Source organism: Anolis sagrei, chromosome 5 (assembly GCF_037176765.1).
Source record: "Anolis sagrei isolate rAnoSag1 chromosome 5, rAnoSag1.mat, whole genome shotgun sequence".
NCBI lineage: Eukaryota > Metazoa > Chordata > Lepidosauria > Squamata > Dactyloidae > Anolis > Anolis sagrei.
This window is the reverse complement of record NC_090025.1, coordinates 74,484,147-74,501,192: the sequence shown is the minus strand read 5'-3', so window position 1 is coordinate 74,501,192 and position 17,046 is coordinate 74,484,147. Positions and strand designations below refer to the sequence as shown.

Sequence of the window (17,046 nt, the reverse complement as noted above, 5' to 3'; positions counted from 1 at the left end):
ACCCATAATGTCTGGGAATCGCCAGAAGGCTAAACGGAGGGCTGCACAAACACAACAAGGACCAAGTACCAAAAGCACAATAATCCCAATTAAACAGCTCAAGGGAAGATCCCAGGGGCTCACATGTCTTTACACTAATGCACAGAGCATGGGAAATAAACAAGACGAACTCCAACTTTTAGCACAACACCACAAATATGATATCATAGGGATCACTGAAACCTGGTGGGATGACTCCTATCGCTGGAATGTAGATATCGAGGGGTATAACCTCTTTCACAGAAACCGAACAAAGGGGAGAGGAGGCGGAGTAGCCTTATATGTCAAAAACTCTTATGCTGCAGAAGAGATTCAAGACAGCAATCTGGGAAACCAGCTTGAAATCATCTGGATAAGAATCAAGGGAACTGGGACTCAAAAAGATGTCGTTGTAGGCGTCTACTACAGACCCCCAAGCCAGGAGGAAGAACTTGATGAAGTCTTCTGCCAACAGTTGACCAAACAGGCACAGAAAAGAGATGTAGTAGTCATGGGCGATTTCAACTATCCCGATATTTGCTGGAAAACAAACTCGGCCAAGAGTACAAGGTCCAACAAATTCCTCGCTTGCCTTGCAGACAATTTCATGGTCCAGAAGGTAGAAGAGGCAACAAGGGGATTGGCTACTCTTGATCTCATCCTAACAAATGCGGAGGACCTGATCGATGCGGTCGAAGTGGTAGGATCCTTAGGGGCAAGTGACCATGTGCTCCTGCAATTTGAGGTACAAAGGAAGGCCGAAACTAAGACAAGTCAAACCCGTATTTTGGACTTTAGGAGAGCTGATTTCCAAAAAATGAAGGAAACGCTGAGCAGCATTCCGTGGACACAGATACTAAAAGACAAGGGAGTTACGGATGGATGGGAATTTCTCAAGAGTGAAATACTCAAGACGCAATTGCAAACCGTGCCAACAAAGAGAAAAAATAGGACAAGTGCAAAGAAGCCAGAACGGATGTCCAAAGAACTTCTAACTGTGCTAAGACACAAAAGAGACATGCACAAGAAGTGGAAAAAGGGAGAAATCACCAAAGAAGAATTCAAACAATTAGCCAACACCTGTAGGGAAAAGGTCCGCAAGGCTAAAGCACAAAATGAGCTCAGGCTTGCCAGGGACATTAAAAACAATAAAAAGGGCTTCTATTCTTATGTCAGTAGAAAAAGGAAAAACAAGGAGGCGATAGGACCTCTTCGCGGAGAAGATGGGGCAATGCTGACAGGGGATAGGGAAAAGGCAGAACTACTTAATGCCTTCTTTGCCTCGGTCTTCTCACAAAAAGAGTCTTCAACCTCAGTAAGATGGAGTGGATGAGGGATTGGAGGACATCCAACCCCAAATTGGGAAAGAAGTCGTCCAGGAATACCTGGCTGCTCTAAATGAGTTCAAGTCCCCAGGGCCAGATCAACTACACCCCAGAGTATTGAAGGAACTAGCGGAAGTCATTTCGGAACCATTGGCAACCATCTTTGAGAGTTCTTGGAGAACGGGAGAAGTTCCAGCAGATTGGAGGAGGGCCAATGTGGTCCCAATCTTCAAGAAGGGAAAAAAGGATGACCCAAACAACTACCGTCCGGTCAGCCTCACGTCGATACCGGGCAAAATTTTGGAAAAGATTGTTAAGGAAGCGGTCTGCAAACACTTAGAAACAAATGCAGTCATCGCTAATAGTCAACATGGATTTATCAAAAACAAGTCATGCCAGACTAATCTGATCTCTTTCTTCGATAGAGTTACAAGCTGGGTAGATGCGGGGAATGCCGTGGATGTAGCGTACCTGGATTTCAGTAAGGCCTTCGACAAGGTCCCCCATGACCTTCTGGCAAGGAAACTAGTCCAATGTGGGCTAGGCAAAACTACGGTGAGGTGGATCTGTAATTAGTTAAGTGGACGAACACAGAGAGTGCTCACTAATGCTTCCTCCTCATCTTGGAAAGAAGTGACAAGTGGAGTGCCGCAGGGTTCCGTCCTGGGCCCGGTCCTGTTCAACATCTTTATTAATGACTTAGATGAAGGGCTAGAAGGCATGATCATCAAGTTTGCAGACGACACCAAATTGGGAGGGATAGCCAATAGTCCAGAGGACAGGAGCAGAATTCAAAACGATCTTGGCAGATTAGAGAGATGGGCCAAAACTAACAAAATGAAGTTCAACAATGACAAATGCAAGATACTCACCTTTGGCAGAAAAAATGAAATGCAAAGATACAGAATGGGGGACGCCTGGCTCGAGAGCAGTACGTGTGAAAAAGATCTTGGAGTCCTCGTGGACAACGTTAAACATGAGCCAACAATGTGATGTGGCGGCAAAAAAAGCCAATGGGATTTTGGCCTGCATCAATAGGAGCATAGTGTCTAGATCTAGGGAAGTAATGCTACCCCTCTATTCTGCTTTAGTTAGACCACATCTGGAATATTGTGTCCAATTCTGGGCACCACAATTCAAGAGAGATATTGACAAGCTGGAATGTGTCCAGAGGAGGGCGACTAAAATGATCAAGGGTCTGGAGAACAAGCCCTATGAGGAGCGGCTTGGGGAACTGGGCATGTTTAGCCTGAAGAAGAGAAGGCTGAGAGGAGATATGATAGCCATGTATAAATATGTGAGAGGAAGCCACAGGGAGGAGGGAGCAAGTTTGTTTTCTGCTTCCTTGGAGACTAGGACGCGGAACAATGGCTTCAAACTACAAGAGAGGAGATTCCATCTGAACATTAGGAAGAACTTCCTGACTGTGAGAGCCGTTCAGCAGTGGAACTCTCTGCCCCGGAGTGTGGTGGAGGCTCCTTCTTTGGAAGCTTTTAAGCAGAGGCTGGATGGCCATCTGTCAGGGGTGATTTGAATGCAATATTCCTGCTTCTTGGCAGGGGGTTGGACTGGATGGCCCATGAGGTCTCTTCCAACTCTTTGATTCTATGATTCTATGATTCTACAGCGAGACTAATATAAAAATAAATATCTCATTACTAATTTAGAGACTTGAAAAGGCCACTGCTCAGACTTAGACAACTTAAAACACAAAATGAAGTTTATTATCTGATAGCAGAAATGTTTGAAATGTTTCTACAGTAAGATTTCTTTTTTTAAATATGCCATTCATTTAATTTTATTTAACTAAATTTAGAAAAAAAATAATTCTTTGGACGTGTATTGACAATAACCACACAATTCAGTTCATCAAACATTTCTATGTCAGAAAACATGCATTACATTTTGGAATCTCTGGAAAAAGATATTGAGATAATCAAGTCCAAACATCTTCTCATATGATTCTGGAATAATAGATATAGAAAGCATTTGAGAGTACTATTTTAAGACTGACATCCTCTGCTGTTTTAGAAGGATGAACCACATTCACCAATGAATTCTTAATATGTGCATCTTTCCTTCTAAACTTAGGAACACTTAATACTGCTATTAAAATATGCACTACATACTAATTTTAACAACCAGGTTCCCTCTGAAGTTAGCTGACTTGTAACTGATGTTTTATCGGACATGCTTATTACAGAATCCATATTAAGAAGCACTCCTAGCACTCCGAGGAGGAACACACAAATTAAGAGGCGTCCAAACTTGCAAGGAGGAATTAATGTCCATCATAACAAGGTTAGGTATAATTTCATGGTCTTTCCCAACCATTTTTACAGCAATTATTAGTTTGGCTGTTTTACAGCTGTAACTTGCAAGAATTTAACTAGTAAAGAAAACCACAGCAGAATTCAAAGTGTGGGGATTGATCTTTATAGCTCTACACAGCTTGGGCCCACACTATATGAGAGACCACATCTCCTTACAGCTCAATTCAAATTTTAAGATAAGCGAGAGGGCTTTCTCTTACTTCTTCTACTTTTGCAGAAATGTTCGGTGACAGCATTCTTGGTGGCAGCTCCCAGGCTGTGTAACTCCCTTCCGTGGCAGGTCTGATTTGGTTCCCTCCCTATTCGCTTTCTGAAAATAGGTCAAGATGTTTTTTATTCAGCCAGGACTTTGAAGTTTAATTATGGAGCAATAGTGTGTGTGTGTGTGTGTTATGGTATGCTATATTTTTAATTTTTATTCTTAATTATGTTTTCCATATTTTTACTGCTCTTAACCATGTTGTAAAATAGTATTATCAGTTACTTATTTTTTAATTACATTCTTTTTTTAACAATGGCATGTCTAATATCTTCCTTTTTGCACACATATATGGATGTTCCAGCTGAGGATAAACACTTCATCCCTCTAACCTACAACAGACTAACAGTTCCCTATTTGGGATCTCTTAAACACTGTATTTAAAACTGACACTGGTAAACTAGAGAATTTAGATGACTGATTACTAATGCAGGAGTTGTTTTGGCTTTCATTTGCCAGTGCGTTCCCTAACAAACAATTCATTTGCCATGCATACATATACCACTCTCAGGCCCCTTCCACACAGCTCAATAAAACCCCACATTATCTGCTTTGAACTGGAATATATGGTAGTGTGAACTCAGATAATCCAGTTCAAAGCAGATATGGTGGGATTTTATGCCTTGATATACTGGGTCATGTGGCTGTGTGAAAGGGCCCTCAGTTTCAGTTTTCCAGGCAGAGATGTTCTGAGACAAATTAGAGGACAGTTACTCAAAAAAGAAACACTTTAATAATCAGCAGATCAAGGGTCTGGTCACACACAAAAAAGGAAATTAAAAAATGCACAACTTCTTCTATATACAACTGTGCCTGCCAATGTGCAAGTAAAATATTGGCAATTTTTAGAAGGAGCCTGAAAACGTGGTTGCTCCAGTGTGTCTTTCCAGAATAATGAATTTCTCAGCAATATGCCCTCAAAATGCACTTTATTATTGATTTAGGATTGATTGATTTGCACGCCCTATCCCCTCTGAAAATTTCCTTCTCAGTTATATCTTACCTTGCTCATGCCCAGCATTATTTTTTAATTTTAATTTTACATTTGGCCCAGCCATAGGTTTTAAATGCTTGTTGTATTACTGTACTGCTTATATTTTATTTTTGTTTATGAGATGTATTTTAACTGTTTTGTATTGTTTGTTTGCTATTGTTTTATTATTGATGTATTGTGGGCTCGGCTTCATGTAAGCCACACTGAGTCCCTTGGGGAGATGGTAGCGGGGTATAAATAAAGATTATTATTATTATTATTATTATTATTATTATTATTATTTTCTCAAGTTGTAAGTCAGATATGAGAAACTGAAAAGATGCTTGACCAACAAAATTACAACTAGCAAAGGGCTAAAAAGTGCTAAACACTAAAAAACAGGTGATTAAAATCTAACAACAACCATTCTATCAGACTGGAGTAAAGAGAGAGGGAGAGTAGATAATAATATCGGCCCTTCTGGAAAGCAAGCTCCATCCAATTCCTTCCTTTATCAAATGTCACCCAGCACCAGTTATGCAATTAAATTGAAGAAGTCAGGAAGATAAGAAGCAGGGTTTCTTGGTTGAGTCAGGTGGGAGGTTCGTAACTTTTTGCCTCTCTTCTCTTTCCACTTTGTCTATTATAGCTGACAAACTAGCACTGGAGCTTGCTTTTTACCCATTTCATACCATCCTCATTCCCTTTGTGTACTGCTTAAATTATAAGTCTGAAGGCAGAGCCTGTGTAAAGTGTTCCAGGAGCTCTTTTCAGTGGAAAGAGAGGTTAAAACATTCCAAATAAATAAACCCCAGGAGATACTTCTATGATTTATTTGTAGCTAGTGTAGATCATCCAAAATATTCCCAGAGGCTACAACCTCCCTAGAGACAAAGATGTTCTGCATCAACCGCAACCTGTAAAATAAACCACTTAGGAATACTGAAGCACAGCACTGCCTAGCTGTTCTCTTTTGTTCTCATAACATGCAGCCTGTTTGAATAAAAATGTTTTGGCCTGCTAATTAAGAGACAACAAGTAGACGGCCTTTCTATTCGCCCTAGGGAGTGCCAAAGTGTCAGGGGAGCTACTGACCCCACCTTCACAGTCTCCCTGGCCATACCTGTGAAAGTGGCAAAACTGAGACAAGAGCCTCTCCTGTGCATCTAAGGCTTAAATTGGAGATAAACTCTCTCAGATAGCCGTAATATAAGCAATATATGGCTTTATAGGTCATAAGGAGCACTTTAAATTGTGCCTGCAAACAAACTAACAGGTAGTGGAGATGTTGCAACAGGGGAGTTGAATGATTCCTACAACTAGCTTGTTAAGTCTAGCTAAAGCATTTTGTAGCAACTGGAAGTTTCTGAAAATATGTCAAAGGCAACACCACGTAGAGTGTTAGGAACAGGATGTAATCAAGGCATATGTAATTGTGGCTAGATTAGGCATCTCCAGTAATAAGTGCAGCTGGCACACAAGCTTTAAATATGCAAAGGCACTCCTAGATACCAGGGAAATCTGGCCCTCCAGGTTCAAGTCTGAGTTCAGGAGTACACCCAAACTACCTGAGTCTTTGGCTCTAGAAGCAGGCTTTCGAAAACAGGCAATTGTAATCTAAGTGATGGAGGCTCGAAAAGACTGGATCTTAAAGCCTTTTTTTTAACAAGAGTGGGTTTTATGGTGTTTTTAGTGTATCACATGTCTTATTTATCACATTGTTTTATATTTATAACTGATATTTTGAGTTATTATTAACATGATTTTGTGATTTATTTTTTCTGATGTATCATGATTTATTTTTCTTCTGATTTGCTGTTTTAGTTTTAACTTTGTTTGGATTGCAAATGTGATGATTATTATTTATATTGCTTTTCCTTGTTGTAAGTTGCTATAAGTCCCCTTGGGGAGAGGGGGTGGGATAGAAATAAAGCATTATTATTATTATTATTATTATTATTATTTAGAAGGAGTGCAACCATATCTAGCATAGGCTGTATTCCTTCTTCCTGATCTGCCTTTTGACTGACCAGGAGACCTCTGTCTTATCTGGATGGAGGTTCAATTTGTTTGTCCTCATTACTGATATCAGACACCAGTTTAGAACAGAAGTAGTTTCCTATGAGTTAGGTGAAATGAAATCTAGAGCTGAGTGTCATCAGCAGTTTGATGCAGGTGTTGAACAGCATAGGGATCTGATCTGAACCCTGAGGGAACCCATATATCAATAGCCAAAGAGTTGAATAGGAGTTCCCCAACAGGAGTTCTTTCTAGGCTTGGGCTTATAAGAGGGAACGCAGCCACTCTAAAAGATCCTCCAAGTCCCGACCCAGAAAGATATCATGAACAATGGCATTGAAGGCTGCTTAAAACTTCAGCAGAACCAAGGAGGGCACACTCCTCCTGTCTAGTTCCTGGCGCCAATGTGTACCAAAGCTGTCTCAATCCCATAACCAGCCCCGAAACCTGGCTGATATGAATCAGGATCATCTGTTTTGGCCAGGAATGTCTGGAACTGGAAAGCAACCATGCATTCTATTACCTTGCCCAAATATGAAATTCCATATTTACTCAAGTCTAATTCTCACCATTTTTGGCTAAATTACATCTCTAAAATTGAGGTGAGCATTAGATTCAATAGCATGTTAGAGTTGCACACCTAAATCTGCCTGTGCTGCTGAGCAAGAGGTCCTAGCTTGGGACAGAGTAGGGAGAGGCAGTAGTAGATGTGAAAAGGCCAGTGGGAAACTGAAAATGGCCACAAAAAGGCTAGTGGTAAGGTCAGATGGGGGAACGTGGCTTATCACCAGCCTTTCTGCAACCACCACTACCTAGCATTACATTCAACAGCAAATCCTTTTTTTGGTAATGCACACCTTCAAAATGGGGTGGCACATTACAGTCAATGGCAAATTATATTTGAGTAAATACAATACTAGACTCTGGTTAATACTTACATATTACAGGGGGATCCAAGGAAGTTTTTTTAATGATGGCCTGCAACTACGTTCTTTGGGTATTCTGAAACCCTGCCTTGTTGTAAGGAGATGTTGACAACTCTCCTAACTCACCCAGCCACTCCCAATCTGACCTTTTTAATGAACCAAGGACATGTGTTATGAGTTTACCTGAGCCATGATATTGATGCTAAAAAGCTCTTTACCATTGTTAATAATACAATTGTCTGTATCCCATTTCATTCTATTCCCATCCCCACTATGTAAATGCAGGTATATACATAATGCTTGAATATTGAACTTCAAGCATTTGATTAAGTGGATTGTAATTCACAGCAACATTTATACTCTATTTTGTTACTTTTAAGGGATCCTCCTCTTTAATTAGAATATGCTAGAGAGGTGGCAAGTGATAATATAAATAGTAACAAGATTAGGAATATGACTTCAATTGTTTAAGCAATCTTTATTGCGTAAACATTTCAATGCAGAAAGTGTTTCTTCAACTAGCTAGTTTACTATTAAATATAATTTGAATATAAATAGGTCACAGATATATTTCATTTTTAATGATATGGTAATAAAGAAATTGGGAAATCTGACTAAGCCCAATGTTACAAAAATGACATAGTAGGTTAAGGTATGTTTTTATTACGACTCCTTCCTAAATGAAGCAACTGGTAAATACTCAAATATGATCCCAGTACACTGCACCCCTTCAAGATCATCCACAGAAAAATCAGACATTTTTTATGCCAAATAACTATTTGAATTTTGAAACGTGTACTCTAAATATATATTCTACCAATCAAACCAGAAGGCTACTATTAGGGAATGCCATACAGATATCTAGAAATCAGCTTTGCAATCAATCTCATTATTACATATCCCAGTGGAAGTTTTGACCAAAAATAGTTTAGTCCAACCCAGGTTGGTGTGTCAATTTCATCTGTTCTTAGATAATGTTGATTAGATGGTGGTGACACATTCCCCATTTACCCCAAGACTAGGCACTAGTAATGCCCTTTACATATAGTTGTTGTTTTTTTAAAAGTTCCTAAAAAGATTCACTGGTACTAGCAGTGCAGGATATGTTCTGATCAAAAATGGTTTTCTTGATCAAGTGGTTCCTTTGCTGTTCCAATTGCATTGGCTACTGATCAATTTCTACTTGAATTTAAAGAGTTGGTAGTTATACTAAACCCCTACGTGTGTTAAGACCAGGACACCTAAAGGACCACTTCTTTTCACTTGATCTTACATCTTTCCCTCTAAAATCCAAAGAGGGAGGCTGCTTTGTGTATCCTGGGATACATAATGGCACCTTATACACAATAGCAAATAGGATGCATTATCTCGTGACTGAAAAATTCATCTACCACCTTGGCAACATTTTGTTTCAGATACACCACCTTTTTACAAAGTCTTTTTACATCCACCTAGCTTTTCTTTTCCATCTCATTCTTGGTTCAAAGGAAAGGTTTTTTTGTTTTAACTGGAATTGAAGGGATGGTGAAGGACAACTGAAGGTAGACACTTTTGGTGTTGGATTACAGCAGCATTTCTGTGCTAAACAATGCAATAAAGCTTGAGCTAATGCACAACGGACATAATATAGCTACCTGGCCTGTTTGAAAGGTACATGGTAAACAGCAGCTTCCTCCAGAATCCCTGGAGCAGGTATCCTCAATCTAGAGCCCTCGGGCTGTTTGGGCCTCCATAAATTGCAATATGGATATGTGATTTTAATGAATCTGAATAGCAATAAAATGATCCAAGTACTCTGAAGAGCACGCCCACTCCCTATACTACTTTTTACAACCTTTTTACAACATGACCACAGGAAACACTATTGACAAAATGAAACCTAGTTAAGAAACACCAGTGTACATTGGATACATCATATACCAAACCAAAAAGAAATTATACTACTGTGATTGCATGTCCTATTTACTGGGTGTCTTCATAATACATCTAGCTGGCAGAAAACAAGCTTGTCATTACATGAATAGTCTGAGACTGTGACTAACAGAAACATTAGCAACTTACATTTAGCTACTGCACTACTGGTGATGTGTAAAAACACTCATTTATTCAAACCTCAGGCTCTCTACTTCCTGATAAGTCATCTTTGGTTTTATGCTCTACATTCTGGCATTAGTCATAACTAACCTTATCAGATAAATTTTCTTATAGCTCCAGACATCATTTTTATAGAGACCAAAATAATAATAGACCAGAAATTAAAGAAAGGAAACATGTTCCTCCAACTTACTCTGTAAGGCAAGTAAATTTAGACATGTTATACAATTATTGTAAGGGTTAATACTATACTCTCTCCCAATGTTGCACTTTCCAGCTAAGTTGGACCATAAATTCTATCATTTCTAGCCATTACTAGTCATACCGGTGAAGTATGATGGGGAATGTGATTCAATAATACATATGGAAGACATAATGAGGAAGGTTCCTGGGTTTGTAACTTTTCCCAGACATTTTATATTTGCCCTATATCATCTGCTACAGAAGACTAGGCCGAAGCCTGCACTCAAATTCATAACGATGAAATTTGTTACGATATATAGAATTATTTACAAAACAAAAAAACCCTACAAAGTAGAACATTTAAATGGACAGAGGTATCTGCAGGTCTAGGGAAAGAAAACAGCATAGTTCAGCATTCACTGAATACAATAAACTGACGGGAAATACATAAACTACAAATACTTGGGAAATAGGTAAATATCATAACCACTTTTGACCCAATCTCATTGATCTTCTTTGTCCATCTCAACACACGGACTGGAGAAATACTGTAAGAGTTAAAACCTCAGCATAATATAATATTGAGTTGAATTGGAGCTCCCAAGCGCATCTTACACAAATCATATTGAAATATGCTGAGTTCTCAACTGCTCAAAGGGACAGGTAAATAGACTGAGCAACAGTCATTATGAGATGAAGTCAAAATGGATAAAATTCCATATCTTATAGTCTTCCAACGCATTTGCCTCCCTTTTATTAGACTGTCACAAGTTTAGACCAGTGATTTCCAAACTCTAGTCCTCTGGGTGTTTTGACTTCAACTCCTTAAAACAGTGGTTCTCAACCAGGGGTCCCCAGATGTTTTTGGTCTACAATTCCCAGAAATCCTAACAGCTGGTAAACTGACTAGGAAGCACTACCCTAAAACCTCATCTGCCTTGGCCAATGACTAGGGATTGTGGAAGCTGAAGTCCAAAATACCTGAAAGATCAGAGTTGGAAAACACCGATTTAGACTATTATGAATTGAATCATTTCAGTGCTCAAAATACAAGATTAACTTTAATCAACTTCAGATCTAGATCTATACTATGGTCTTATTAAAAAATCGTAATTCCACTGCTTCAATTCTTTACTTCCTACTGCAAAATTGAATCAGCGATTACTACTTCAGGACTTCAAGGCAAGAATAAACATAAAAATAAAAGTGCTGTTTTCAAAATCACATTGTACTGGGGTGCTTGCACAAGCAATAAAGAAAACATGTTATCTTCTTCCATATCAAAGATGTTTGATTTCTTGATTGAAAAGGAATCACAATTTAAGTAGAATAAATTAACAGTCATGACTGCTCACATTCTACAAAATATTATGCTTCAACGATGACAAGTGATGACCCTGAATCAACTACTTCACACTTTCCATTCTCTCTCTCTCCTCTCCTTATACAGCAGCGGTTCACAACCTGTGGGTCCCCAGATGTTTTGGCCTTCAACTCCCAGAAATCCTAACAGCTGGTAAACTGCCTGGGATTTTTGGAAGTTGTAGGTCAAAACAACTGGGGACCCACAGGTTCAGAACCACTGTTATATAGGATATGGGGTCAACAGCACTAACCCGCCACACAGGATAACTGCAGAGATTATTGAGGTAACACAGAATACAAAGACATAGCTACAGTAGTCTGGAAAGGGATCTTGTAGCACTTTTGAGATTAACTGAGGGTGCATCTACACTTTAGAATTAATGGGTTTTTTTAAAACTGAGTAATGATGGTACTACCAAACAATAACATTTCCTCTTAAGAATGCAGTGTAATTTCCTCCTCTCTTATTTACTTCTTCTGATGTTTGCCTGTCTCCATGTTTTGGCAGCCATTTCTATGGTTACACACTTAAGCTGTATCTACACTGCCAAATTCACACAGTTTGCCAGCACTTTAACTGTCATGGTTCTATGCTATGGGATCATGTGATTTGTGTGTTGCCATGGGCCTTAGCCTCCTATGCTACAGGCTTTCATAATATTGAGGCATGGTGATTAAAATGGCATCAAACTGCATTAATTCTACAGTGTAGATCAAGCATTGGCAAACTTCAGCCCTCCAGGCATTTTGGACTTCAACTCCCTGAAATCCCTGCCAGTTTACCAGTTGTTAATAATAATAATAATTTTATTTCTTACCTGCCTATTTACACATTTTGGGATGGGTCACAACACAGTTAAAAACACAGAAATATTATATAAAAATTCTACAAATGCACATTAAAATTCAGTTCATAAAAGATACAGATAATATACACATGAATCACACAGGACAGAGACCAAAACACGACATGAGTTTAAAATTCATGCTTTCAATTGGCTGGGTAGACCTAATAGAAGAAATTGGTTTTTAGATGATTTCTACAGTTAAATTCAGTTTAAATTCTGACAGCTAATCTGACTCTGTCACAGAATTGTGGGAGTTGAAATCCAAAACACCTGGAGGACCAAAGTTTGCCCATGCCTGGTTTAGAAGCACCCTGGGAGGAAAGAAGCTGCTACATAAGGTACGACAATACTATGGAATTCAGTGACAGAGAAGACTAAACATCTCACAAAACTACAACTCCCAGAAGTCTGTCACATTGACAGAAGTCTGTCACAAGTATGGCTCGTGGAAATGAGAGAAAGGACCTTCCCAGTACTGGCCTCCTGGCTTTGGAATGTTCTCCCTAAAGAAAACAGACAGGAGCCCTCCCTAGTTAATTTTAGGAAAGAACTAAAAACCTGGATGTGGAAGCTGGCTTTCAAAAAAGGTGGACTACTTTTCACTATGATGGTTGGTCTTTCGGTCTTGTCAATACCTATTGGTTTTTAATGGTTTTGCCTCCGTGGTGCAATATGTTTTAAGCCTAGTACAATTTTGAACCTGTTTATTTATTTATTATGAGATCTTTTTTAAAAATTGAATTTATGATTGTTGGTTATATAATGTCTTGTCTTTTTGGTTTCTGCTTATATATGTCTTGTGATTTGATTCTGTTGTGAGCCGCCCCAAGTCCTTGTGGAGAGGAGACAGGATATAAATCAGTATGATGATGATGATTGAGCCAGAGTGGTTCAAGTTGCAATTGTGCTATAATTCTGCAGTATGGCTACACCCACAATGTACTTCCTCAACCTATGCATGTGAGGAAGTCCCAAAACCTGTCTCAGGGGCCCCTTCTACACAGCTGTATAAAATCCCACATTATCTGCTTTGAACTGGGATATATGGCAGTGTGGCTTCAGATGACCCAGTTCAAAGCAGATATTGTGAGATTTTCTGTCTTGATATTCCTTGGAAGGGCCCTGGGTTAGATCTGCCAGATCCCTTTACAGATACACTCCAGTTGGGCACTATCAGGAGTGCTGCATGCATCCAAGATATCTACATCTTAGAATAAATATGAAAGAAAAACTTTCGGACATGCCAATACTGGACTCTCCTGGCTTGGATTTGGTGTATTGAGACGCTAATTTACTGTTAATGAATTGACTGTTGAATCTGGATAATGTCTTAAATGGATTTTATTGTGTTAATTGTAATTTCATTGGTATATATCTGGATTGCATCACTTGATGCTAATGTGAGGATCTTCTCGGTGGTGGCCCCCCACTCTGGAACTCACTTCCCAAGGATATCAGGCTTGCCCCAACATTGACAGTCTTTAGGAGGAGCTTGAAAACGTGGCTGTTCCAGTGTGCCTTCCCAGAATAAGGAAAATTTCACAGCAATATGTCCTCAGAATGCACTTTACTACTGGTTTAGGATTGACTGCGCTCCCTCATCTCTTTTAAAATCCTATACCAGATATATCCTACCTTGTTCATGCCCAGCGTTTATTTTTTAAAATTTTAAACTATTATATTTGGCCCGGCCATAGGTTTAAAATCCTTGTGTTTACTGTTTATTGGTTATTGTTTATATGTGATTTATATTAATTGTATTGTATTTATTGTTTTTGTTTATTGCTTTTGTTTCTATTGATGTGTTGTTGGGCTTGGCCTCATGTAAGCCGCTCTGATTCCCTTGGGGAGATGGTGGCGGGGTATAAATAAAGTTTATTTTATTATTATTATTATTAAGGCCGCCCTGAGTCCCCTTGTAGGGAGAAGGATGGGATAGAAATAAATAAATGCAGTTTAACTGCCATGGTTCAACACTATGGATTCATGGGAACAGTAGTTTCAAGGGCCCTTCCACACAGCCCTATATCCCAGAATATCAAGGCAGAAAATCCCACAATATCTGCTTTGAACTGGGTTATCTGAGTCCACACTAAGACAATGTGGGATTTTCTGCCTTCATATTCTGGGATATAGGATTGTGTGGAAGGGCCCTAGGTTATGAGTCCATATTGCCATGTAAATCCAGTTCAAAACAGATAATGTGGGGTTTTCTGCCTTGATATTCTGGGATATAGGGCTGTGTGGAAGGGCCCTAGGTTACGAGTCCATATTGCCATGTAAATCCAGTTCAAAGCAGATAATGTGGGGTTTTCTGCCTTGATATTCTGGGATATAGGGCTGTGTGGAAGGGCCCTGGGTTACGAGTCCACACTGCCATATAAATCCAGTTCAAAGCAGATAATGTGGGATTTTCTGCCTTGATATTCTGACATACAGGACTGTATGGAAGGGCCCTGGGTTATGAGTCCATACTGCCATATAAATCCAGTTCAAAGCAGATATTGTGGGATTTTCTGCCTTGATATTGTGGGTAATAGGACTGTGTGGAATGTCCCCGGGTTATGAGTCCATACTGCAATATAAATCCAGTTCAAAGCAGATAACGTGGGATTTTCTCCCTTGATATTCTGGGATATAGGCCTGTGTGGAAGGGCCCTGGGTTATGAGTCCCTACTGCCATATAAATCCAGTTCAGAGCAGATAATGTGGGATTTTCTGCCTTGATATTCTGACATACAGGACTGTATGGAAGGGCCCTGGGTTATGAGTCCATACTGCCATATAAATCCAGTTTGACACACATAATGTGGGATTTTCTGCCTTGATATTATGGGTAATAGGACTGTGTAGAAGGGTCCTGGGTTATGAGTCCATACTGCCATATAAATCCAGTTCAAAGCAGATATTGTGGGATTTTCTGCCTTGATATTGTGGGTAATAGGACTGTGTGGATGGGCCCGGGGTTACGAGTCCACACTGCCATATAAATCCAGTTCAAAGCAGATATTGTGGGATTTTCTGCCTTGATATTGTGGGTAATGGGACTGTGTGGAATGTCCCCGGGTTATGAGTCCATACTGCAATATAAATCCAGTTCAAAGCAGATAACGTGGGATTTTCTCCCTTGATATTCTGGGATATAGGCCTGTGTGGAAGGGCCCTGGGTTATGAGTCCCTACTGCCATATAAATCCAGTTCAGAGCAGATAATGTGGGATTTTCTGCCTTGATATTCTGACATACAGGACTGTATGGAAGGGCCCTGGGTTATGAGTCCATACTGCCATATAAATCCAGTTTGACACACATAATGTGGGATTTTCTGCCTTGATATTATGGGTAATAGGACTGTGTAGACGGGTCCGGGGTTATGAGTCCATACTGCCATATAAATCCAGTTCAAAGCAGATATTGTGGGATTTTCTGCCTTGATATTGTGGGTAATAGGACTGTGTGGATGGGCCCTGGGTTGAGTCCATACTGACATATAAATCCAGTTCAAAGCAGATAATGTGGGATTTTCTGCCTTGGTATTCTGGGATACAGGACTGTGTGGAAGGGCCCTGGGTTATGAGTCCATACTGCCATATAAATCCAGTTCAAAGCAAATATTCTGGGATATAGGGCTGTGTGGAAGGGCCCTAAGCCTTGACTGCTGGGGCCTCACCGAAACACAGCCTTCCCTGGCTCTGAGACATGGCAATTAAAAGTGGTACTGAACTGCATTCATTCCATTGTGTAGATGCACCCCTAGCCTACATTTTCCGAAAGGGGAACTAGGCTGAAGGTCAGAGGCCTCCCTCGTCGTGGGCCAAGATGGTCGGGACCAGGCCTCCTCTCCTCTCCCTCCCTCCCTCCCCTTCCTCCCTCCCTTCCTTACACAGTGACATGGCCGGAGCCGCGCACCACCACCGGGTCCGGCGAGTGCTTCAGCAGCTGCTCCTCCAAGGCCCGCTCCTCGTCTTCCTCTTCCTCGTAAATCTCGTCGAAGTCCGCCATGGCCACGACGGGGCCCGGCCGAGGAGCCGCGCGGGGCCGGAAGGCAGGCCCTGAAGCCTCCGCCAGCGAGAGAGAGAGAGAGAGCGGGAAGACCCAGCCAGGCGCCGCCGCCGCTGCTCTCTGCCTTCCCGCTCCTTCGGCCGGAGAAGAAGCCTCCGCAGTCCTCCTCCTCCTCCTCCTCCTCGCCCTCAGCGCGGCCGGCAGGAAGCGCCCGTCCTGATCCCGCGGAGGGGGGCGGGCCGCAGGAACAACAACAACCGCCACAACATCCGCTCGCTCGCCTGCGCGCGCCCCGCAGCCACTCAGCGCGCGGCTTTCGGCGCCAGGCCCCGCCCCCTTCCCCTCGTCGCGAGCGCACGGCTGGCCCGCGCATGCGCCCCTCGCGGCCGGAAAAGTCAGAATCCGGCGAGGTCAAGGGACAGTGGGGTGGATGGATGGCTTGGACAGGAAGCAGCCTGATTCCCTACAGGCCTCTCTAAGCCTAGAGACAAAAGGCCTTCCTTTATTACTCCCTGACTGTGGAGGCCCTTGTGGCCTCTTTCAACTCTGGGAGGAAAATGTGAAGAGGCAGGCAGAGCTTTAGACCACACCTGGAATATTGAGCCCCATTCTGGGCACCACAATTGAAGAGATATTGACAAGCAGAGGAGGGCGACTAAAATGATCAAGAGTCTGGAGAACAAGCACCATGAGGAGCGGCTT

General features: G+C 41.1%; 1 protein-coding gene across 1 annotated transcript in view; it reads right to left on the bottom strand.

Moving 5' to 3' along the window:
• The window catches only part of CHIC2 (cysteine rich hydrophobic domain 2), a 44,039-nt gene extending 27,413 nt beyond the window's left edge, over positions 1-16,626 (bottom strand). Inside the window, exon 1 of the mRNA XM_060778520.2 lies at positions 16,226-16,626. Within this exon, the coding sequence (XP_060634503.1) occupies positions 16,226-16,344 (119 nt within the window). The 5' untranslated portion in view covers positions 16,345-16,626. The remainder of the gene's footprint in view (positions 1-16,225) is intronic.
• Between the last annotated feature and the right edge of the window lie 420 nt (positions 16,627-17,046).